The sequence below is a fragment of the Branchiostoma belcheri genome, unplaced genomic scaffold (assembly GCF_001625305.1).
Source record: "Branchiostoma belcheri isolate BF01 breed outbred unplaced genomic scaffold, Haploidv18h27 scaffold445, whole genome shotgun sequence".
Classification (NCBI taxonomy): Eukaryota; Metazoa; Chordata; class Leptocardii; order Amphioxiformes; family Branchiostomatidae; genus Branchiostoma; species Branchiostoma belcheri.
In genome coordinates this window covers 45613-55645 of record NW_017804071.1, presented here as the reverse complement: position 1 = coordinate 55645, position 10033 = coordinate 45613, and the positions used below count along the sequence as shown (strand labels likewise).

The 10033-nt window shown below is 42.2% G+C and overlaps 1 protein-coding gene across 1 annotated transcript; it reads right to left on the bottom strand.

Annotated features, from left to right (window-relative positions):
- Positions 1-811: 811 nt before the first annotated feature.
- LOC109478635 lies at positions 812-8281 on the bottom strand. The gene is given in 9 exon segments (XM_019780302.1): positions 812-843; positions 1055-1665; positions 1801-1898; positions 2031-3521; positions 3523-3824; positions 4153-4259; positions 4620-4726; positions 4952-5669; positions 8220-8281. Coding segments are annotated over 8 exon segments (3447 nt in total). The 5' UTR covers positions 5651-5669; positions 8220-8281.
- Between the last annotated feature and the right edge of the window lie 1752 nt (positions 8282-10033).

The window sequence follows — 10033 nt, the reverse complement described above, 5'->3', positions numbered from 1 at the left end:
AGTTCCGTTGACCCCGGTAGAGGGCTAAATCAAAGTGGTCGTCATTATGTTAAAAAACGATAACTTTTTTTTTTCAGTTATTTTGTAGAATATACAGTATATTTCAACATGTTAGTTGGCCGTGATTCTCTAGTGCACCCTACTATAATTTTTACCGAGTCGAAGTGAGTCACCTCGGGGTGCTTAACTATAGAAATCCCCATAGGGCGAAAACTGTATTCTGCCACCTTAAAAGAGAACACATCAGGAAATGACACAGAGACTCCCATGTGTATGCTGTTAATTTGTTAGGGTGGTTTCCCCCATTTACGAATCCTAAATTTCAATTCAATTCTTCGATCTCAAGTGACATGAATCAACGTTGAAAAGTTATGACTGTCCTTATTATATTAGACCTTGGAATTACCGGAGTTTCTGTCTTTCGATAGCTTTGAGAAATTCAAAGAATTATGACATAAAATGGTAATCAACTTCTAAAACCAGGACAAATTGACTCAGTGTATCATATTTCGATCGTCAATGCAATGATACATTTCTCAAATGTCCTTTAGATCGCTGCTCTATGGAACTAGATATTTCAGTGTTGGGGGGGGGGCTGGTTCATTCTTTGTGCATTCTGGTCGTTATAAAGATTCATTTAACACATCAAACTTTCACCTGACTGTATTTATACTGACTTTTATCAATAATTGTGGTCCTTTCAGTGATCACTGAGAATTCATACAAGCTGTTAAAGCCATTCTCAGCCCCCTAAGTGTCATTGCAACATCGGGATGTTCATCATCCTCACCATGGATACTCCGCCTCATCTTTAATGCCTGTTCAAAATACCTGAGGGCCTTTCTGTAATTGCCAAGAATGCCCCATGTAACACCCAGGTTGTTAAGTAACGCGGCGATGCCAGGATTCACAGTGTCCTCACCATGGATACCCTGCAAAATCTGTAGTGACCGCTCATAATAGCCGATGACCTTTGCATGATCACCGAGGTCACTCCAGGCTTTAGCCAGGTTGATAAGTGACCTGGCGATGTCAGGATTTTCATTGTCTTCACCATATATTGACCTTTTCATCTTTAGTGACTGTTCAAAATAGCTGACGGCCTTTCTGAGATCACCAAGGTGCTTCCAGACAACACCCAGGTTGTTAAGTGACGCGACGATGTTACGATGTGGAGTTTTCTGACCAAAGAATTTCCGCTCCATCCGTAAGGAATGCTCAATATATTCGAGGGCCTTTCTGTGATCACCAAGGTCCATCCAGGCGGCGCCTAAGTTCTTTATTGACCCGGCGATTTCAGGGTGTGCAGTATCCTCACCGTAGATAGCCCGCCACATCTTCAGTGACTGTTCACAATAGCTGACGGCCTTTCTGTGATCAGCAAGGTTCCTCCAGGCAAGACCCAAGTTGTTAAGTGAAATAGCAATTTCGGGATGTGCAGTGTCACCATAGATACTCCGCTCCATCTCCAGTGTCTGTTCATGGTAGCTGACGGCTTTTCTGTGATCAGCAATGTCACTCTGCATCCAGCAGTTACCCAAGTTGGCGAGTGACTTGGCGATGTCAGGATGTACAGTGTTCTCACCATAGAGTCTCCGCTTCATCTGTAGTGACTGTTCATAATAGCTGATGGCCTTTTCGTGATCGCCGTGGTTCCACAAGGCATTACCAAAATCGTTAAGTAAATTTGCGATCTCAGGATGTACAGTGTCCTCGCCATAGATACTCTGTGTCATCTCTAGCGCCTGTTTTTGGTAGCCGACGGCTCTTCTGTAATCACCTACGCTGTTGCAGGCGTTACCCAAGTTGCCGAGTGACTTGGCGATGTCAGGATGTTCAGTGTCCTCACCACAGATACCCCGCCACATCTGTAGTGCCTGTTCATTATAGCCGACGGCCTTTCCATGGTCGCCACAGGCGTAGCAGACGGCACCCAAATTGTCAAGTATCGCAGCGATGTCACGATGCGCAGTGCCCTCTCCATGGATACTCTGATACATGTGTAGTGACTGCTTTTGACAGCTTATGGCCTTCCTGTGATCACCAACATACAAATAGGCCATACCCAAGTTATTAAGTGACCCGGCGATGTCAGGATGTTCAGTGTTCTCACCATGGATACTACGTTTCATATGTAGTGATTTTTCATAATATTCGACGGCCTTTCTGTGTTGGCCAAGGTTCATACAGGATGAAGCCAACTGGCCTAGTGAGTTGGCGATATCAGGATGTGCAGTTCCTCGATCATGTTTAGACACCTCATCCTGTAGCACCCATTCCATGCATGATTTTGCTTTGTCGTACTCACACAGACTTGCATAAACCACTGCTTGTATCTTACGTGAGTTGTCAAACAGGATAGGAGATCTTGCCGACGTAGGGTGAAGTTTGATGATAAGCTGTGAAATTAATACTCTTAATGGTGTTGCTGTGTAATAGTACCTCATCAGTTGCTTTGTATTGGAGAGGTAAAACACTTTCCTTAACTTCTCCCCGATATCTGTGTTAACAGGCATGTATGACAAGGCTGACATGTTCTCCACCTGACCACGGTTGTTCATGTATGTCCGCAGCCTCAGTTCTGCTGAGATGCTGACCAGCACCATCAAGTGATGCGCGTTTTCACTGTTGATGACTCCGTTCTTGTTCATGTTCTGAATAGTCTCCCATATTGTGGTGGGTTGTATACCACAGAGTAGTGCCCAACACGACACTGCCAGGGTCGAGAATCTATAGATTTCTTTCTTTACATTGAGCAGGCTAGATGATGGCACTGTAGATGTTATCATTTGGAAATTGACATCTTCGGTTATTATGCTCAATGCCTGTAACACAGATACTATTTTACCTCTCTGGAGGTGCTGAGTCCATAGAGTGGAAAACACATCTACCAAGTTCTGCTCTCCTGTGATTAAACACACATTCCCCAATATACTTGCGACATGGTACCCTTTCTCTAAATAAAAGTTTAAGTCGTCTTGCATGATTCTGGTCATATTTCGCGGTGTGTGGATAAGTTCAAGTGTCGCACCTCTTCCCAGTGGAGTCTTACATGCATGCGGCATGGCTCCGTCGAACGCGAACCCGCGCGGCGTTACAGAGTCATAGAACCAGTTGTTCGGGGGGTCTTTGGAAAAATCAATAAACGACTTAATCGCCATTGCCGGGAGAATGGTTTCTCCCAAGTTAATAACTTTGAGATGCAGATAATGAGTGAGGTTGCGGAAATACTCGACGTTGCTCCTTGTTTCCTCCTCTATCAGGATGGCGAACTCCAGATCAGAGTATGGCGTTACTAACCCTGTGGCCAGTGAACCCATGCCTATCATTGCGTACTTACAGGGAGGGGGGCCCATTGCCCCCATACATTCATCTACAAGGGCAGATATGAATGTTTTTCTCTGTTCAACAATGGATTGGAACAGTGTCATAATCGCTTCCACTCTCTTCTTCTCTACTTCTCTTATCTCTGGATCATCGTCGTCAAGACTATAAGGATCGATCTCCTGCTCGTTTTTTTTTCATCTCTTCTTCTACCTGCTCTCGATCTTTCTTTAGTATTGATTTGTGTTTTTCTGTGTCTTTTTTCTCCACATCTTGTGCGATCCCAAGCACGTGTTTAACAAATAGCTGACTAGTTCTTAGGATCGTTTGTTTGATGCCATCTCTGTCTTCTGTCCTTGCTCTGACCAGCGCGGCATTACGGAGTGCTGCAGCCTTGGTGAAGTCACTTCCGTCTTTTGACTGCTTTCCTCTTTCCAGGTAGATATCGCTTAGTTTACACAAAGGCTCCACCTCCTTTTCGCATTGGTCAGTAGTTGCATCTGAATGAATCAATAGTTTCGCGTTATTCTATTTCGGTTACTCGGTAATATTTTAAAAGACAAAGAAATTAAAACTCTTTTAATTGCTGACCTAGATGCACTAGCATCATGGATAATCTATTTACCTAGTATCTTCAGTACGTTACATACTTACCCATAATGTTAAGAGGACTCTGTAGTGATATTTTGTGCGGTTTATTTATTGTGATTAAGAAATATTCGAAATAATGATGATACTTATCAGAATGACACCATAAAAACATAATGGTATAATTGATAAAGATATTGTGTTTTTTCTGCTAGTAAATATTATTTAGGTACTACATACGTTTCACATGAACGGCCTTGAGCGCAGCTGCAAAGTTCCGTTCTGCCGTGTCCAGGTCCCCTGTCTGCAGGGTCCTGCAGCCTTCCTGTAGCTGGTCTGTGCACACACTGTAGCAAAAAGATGATTACGCTTTTAAAATTCATATTTATATTTTATCTAGAATTCGAAATATCAGCACTGATGGTTACTAATATTTCATTTATCATATTATCCTCATTTGATATTTGTACTACATGAATAGGGTTTGGATATAAAGTGTTTTCAAGATCCCCTTAAAATTGAGATAAAGAGAAATACTTCCTTCTAGTCTGTAACTTTGGTAAACGTTAAAGTTGTTTTTTCGTCAATTTATTTTAATTGATAAAAATAATTGATGACATATAAATCCTAAATGCTGTAATGGCTCAAACTTAAAGATATGAGTCAACAAGTTTTTAAAAAAAGGCAACTTGATTAACATCACTGACCTTAATTTATCTACTGTTGGAAGGGTATAACCTTGAAAAATAGTGGAAGGGACCTTGTTTGGTCCAGATGATAGCCACTTGCTCCTGCTTTTGCCTCTCAGGATCATCTAAACAGAACAGATTGCAGCAACCTTGATATATAATTTACCAAATGTAGACAACGACAATTAACCAAACTATCACCTAACACCACCAGATTTACAATTAGTCCTAATATTTGAAGCAACCAACAAGGCCCTCGACACAGAGGAAGTTTTTATTACATAGATGGAATTTTATGCTATCAAAAACAACAAAGCACAAAGTATTATTTCATCAAGCTCAACACTTACCCGTCTCCTTCTTTCCTCCATGTCCCTCCTAACTTTTGCTGCGTGCAGTAAGCGATGTGTGAGGACGGTTTTCCCATGTGGATCGTCACATCGCTCCAGGGCTGTGCTGTACAGGGCTGTAGCCTTGGTCAAATGCCTGGGCTCCTTTAAGTCTCTTCCTTTCTTAAGGTTGACGTCTCCAAGACTTTTTATAGCTTCTACTTCTAACAGATTGCCCCTCTCCACTATCCCTTTCACAAGAATCTTCGTGTAACCATCTAAAATGGAGTCCATATGGCCACCTCTAGCCAATTTCTTATCCAAGTTTTGAAAAATTTCTGAAGTCCTTGCAACAGAAGTAATTGTGTCATTGAATGAGCTAGCAATGGGTGCTTTCTGTCCAGGTTTCTCGGCGAGTTTGACCCTATGTTGGAGAGACTCGCCTTCCCCCGGGTCCTCACAGCGGAGCAGCGCGGCCCTGTACAGGTTCAAGCCCCGCTCTAAGTTGCGTGGAGCTTCGGTCTTGTGGAGTTTTCCTTTCTCAACGTTCAAGTCTCCCAGGCTCTTCAGTACCTCCACTTCCTGCAGCCTGTCCATATCAGACATGGCGGCCAGAAGGGCTCGGCCGTACCCCGTCTCGGCCAGGTCATACCTGTTAGCCGCCACAAACCTCCGGCATCGCACGTCTATAGGGTGAAGGGTCCCGGCAACACGCAGCATGTTCTCCTGATGTTGATATCTATAGATGTTATAGCGGAGGGGCTAATAAAGGGTTAATGTCCCGACACTGGGTGTCTATGGTGAGATAATCCCTGGTCGGGTGCGATAACCACCAAATGAACCACCGAGTGAGGCGGTTATCGCACAGGACCAGGGATTATCTCACCATATATACCGAGTAGAAGGCGGGGCATTAACGTTATTATCATATAGCCTATCGTACTAACTTATTTGACTCAAATTTCTTTACAAAATTCCTCCATTGCCGAAAACAACTGTATGTTACGTGAAACAAGATGGCGTGGACAGAAAAACAGATGCATCTATGTAATCATCTGCGGTGACCATGTGGCATTGAAACTACAAGTCTTAACACCGCTGTTAGTGTCCTGTCCCCCGCATAATGGTACAGTCCAAAAAGTGGGTGGTTATCTGAATAACCGCCAAACTTTGGTCTGAATAACCGCCAGACTGTGGTCTTTTGTCTTTCTTCTCTTTGACTGAATTAATTATCTTATAAGGCCACCGAGCCCATTCCACTAGGACAGCGCTCTCGCCGCGGTCTCTTACCGTTTTGGACCGGCTCACCGCGTACCATGAGAGCGCACAGAGAGTGCCGCGAGAGCGCAGAACGGTCTTGGAAACATGGCGACCTTGGCGATCTCTCGGCGCTCTCTCCGCGCTTCGGCCAATTTCAGGCAAAGCACAGTGAGACCGCTGTCCTGGTGGAATGGGGGTCCTACACCCTCTATTTCTTAATTTGAATGTACATGTTATGTACAAAAATGGCCTTAAAAATACACAAAAATTTTTAGGTAATAATAACGTTGTATTGCGGTAATAACAACGTACAGATCTTCATGTACGTATCTAGGTTGGGAATTCAACGATGAACATTGCAATAGGCAAGTATTTATGATGCAAAATGATGTAGAGTATCAAATTCCACTTAAAGTGTAGGTAATGCTGAGGTCACAGTTTGCCTAAGGGGCCTGGCGGGGCAGAGAATGAAAACTATGACATAAAAGACAACAAACACAGAGAAATTTTTAATAATAATCATTGGCAACATTTCTGTATATTCTTATTATGACTCATCAATTTTTCGTTCAATACAAACAGCCTGGTCGGGGCCCGGTTTGGAAATGTGACTTAAGCATAACGGTCTAGGACATTCATACGGGGTCACAATGTTACTATGACGTAGTTTCACAGACTGTGTGTGGTCACTGTCCAAAGTCGACTGATCACGCGCTAGTCAGGCGGTGACTATCACACGTCATGTTTACCTTTGACCTCTGCCTGTTATATATTCACCAGTTTCCCATCCCCAGAATGCAATGCGAAAACAGGGGGGTCTAAACTCATTTGCATAGGACAGGAAGGCATCGGAATGATTCTGTTGACGTTAAACAGCTTGTTTTTCACTGTTGTTTGAGGTATTGGGGCATTTTATGCTCACCATTAATTAAATTACTATGGGTTGAATCTGACAACAAATAGAGAATTAATTTTTTCGATTAAGTGGTTTGTAATGTGATGCTGTAACGTTACAAACCACGTGTTGAAAAGAACACAAAAACTTCATACTCTATTTGTTATCAGATTCACCCCATATAGTAATTTAATTAGTGTTGATCATAAAATGCCTCAACACCTCAAAACACAATGAAAAGCAAGCTGTTTAACGTCAACAGGATCATTCCGATGCCTTCCTGTTCTATGCAAATGAGTTTAGACACCCTGTTTTCGCATTGCATTCTGGGGATGGGAAACTGGTGAGTTGCAGCGTCTGTCTTAAAATTTCGTACCAAAGGTTTGCCTGTCCTGCCACGGGACAGGATTTTCAAACAGCAGCCACAAAAAATTAATACGATGTGAATTGACATGAAGTGTTTTAGCTACCTACACCATGCTTTTTGGATGACGTCAAGTTTTGGTCTGACTGAGAGCTACTTTGGGAATAACAGCATTAATGGCCAAAATAATTACATATGTTATATACTATTGAGCACCATGGTACAGATGCTGCAATACTAAACCACTTTATGTTTAATAAAGACTTATTAGCCTAATATTGCCCCTGGCAAAACAAATTTTAGGGGACTTTCCGATCGATTTGAGAATATTGTTGGCTGTGGTATACTTACTTCTAACTTGTTCCTTATCACGCCTAGTTCACCAGACGTCAATTAAACTGCTTGTTCTGCAAGTATTTAGCGAATGGATGGGCAATCCTGTCAACTTATAAACTGTGAAAGAAAAACTGTTTTTTCCCTCAATGACCCATGGCCCCATTTATCTTGAATAGCCAAGAATTTTTTAATGATTTGCAGCAGAGTGCCCTTGGGTAGACCATGCAATACCGCCACTTTGAAAACAGCTTTTTATACTTTATCGGGATAATCTTCCTGGATTCCAACAATAACACAAAACAAAACATTACACAAACTTCACAATCATATAAAAACGACATTGGGATTCTACACCACTTGACTTCAACACAAATGTACATTCATATGGTAAGGTCTTACTAAATAAGTTTGCGTATACGGACAGCGGTACTCACCTATTTAGTACTGTACAATTTCCAGTTAACCTCGTCACCGATGAGTAGAGATCAGGTACCCTATCTTAGATTTCAAACTAGAGGTAAGGCCGAGGTAAGACTGACGGTCCCACCTAGCCACTCGGTCCTGCGGAAGAGGACGTCCCCAGGTGTGGCCTCACCTTTTGTACTTTGCGGGGGTGTCTGGGAACGGGGATTCCCCTAAGCTTTGTTTGGGTAGAAGGATGACGTCTTGTTGAAACTTTGAGCCTTTGAGCCAGACTGTTAGCATGGCTTACACAGCCCAGATACTCAGTTCCCGGGTCAACATGACCCCGGGCTAATTCTACACGGCAAAGAAAAGCAACTCCTGGATAGGCAGCTAGCAAGCTTTCAACTCCATACCTGGAATTTTCCACTATCTTTGTATAAGTAAACACAACCCGGTAAATAGATATGGCATATCATTTTATATTAATATATCATGAATCAAGGAGCCCTGTTAGAAAACTGTAGTTTACTAAATATGATGCTATGCTTGTGTTTTTTTTTCATTTTGCCAAAATGATTCCTACACATTGTGAAGTAATAATGTATATGTATAATCTAAAGGTTGGAGAATATACTCGGGGCTCGAAATTAACGGTACCCAGATGTATACTGACCACTGAAATTTAGGCCGGGACAACTAAAAAAAACACTTTTGTGCCTTTTTTTGGGACAATTGAAAAATAATCAACATCAGAATGTAATCCCTTATTTGTTTATCAAGCACACTTCCTTGCTTTTGGTTCCGAAAAAGCCCCCCCCTCCTCTAAAATATAACGTAAGCAAAATAAGGTTGACTTCAAGTTGAAGACATTCAATACTAGTACTTTCCAAAAAACAGGTTGGGACAGTTCGCATCCTCACATAGGGACAATTGAAATTTATTTTTGGGACATTGCTGGGACAATTGGAAGAAAAGTTAATTTCGAGGCCTGATACTACCATGTAGCCAGCGTTAGTCTGGTAGAAACTAAATGTGACCAATATTCGGTGGGCCTTACATCCTTTTTCACAAGCATGAAGAGCCGCTTTTCTACACAGAACAGATTCTATCTTTCCCCCGATTGGCCTTCTTGTATCTTTCCACTTTATCAGCAGTGACTGGGAAGCACGCAAGGCGGCGCTGCGTAACGCCATCCAACACGTAGTGTTCTGCGACGTCAGGGAAAAGAACCCGCGGGGCGCTTTCAAGGGAGGACCGTATGACGTCGTTGGTAGTATATTTACCTCCATGAAAAATGGAGGTATTGTTTTTGGCGTGTCTGTGTGTGTGTGTTTGTATTTCAGCATAACTTCATAACGCCTTAATGGATTGTAATATTTGATATGCTGGTAGGTATTAGGAAGACAAAGGTCATGGTCAAATATTGGCCACCTGGTGGATGACCTTGGTACTGCAGCAGAACTTCCGGTTTTTGTATCTTTTGTCCTGAACATGCTATGGTCTTGACTTTTTGGTGACAGATAGCTTTTTCTGTCCCCCCTAGCAGCTTGTTCTGGAACTGCAGGAGACTTTTGGGCGAAATCTTTAAAAGCCAATGAGTCCAGATAGAAACAATATATTTTCATCATTTTTGGTGTGTGGGTAGAGGAGAGAGAGAGAGTTGTACATGCTGAAATGCAAATTATGCAAATGAGGACTTAATTTGCATAATTAAGGAGGAAATTATAAAACAACACTGTTTTATATAATAGTACTTTAAATTTATACATGTAATCTATTTTATCTGTGGCAGGCGGAACATCAACAGATACCAATTATGCAATTGATGACCTAATTTGCTTAA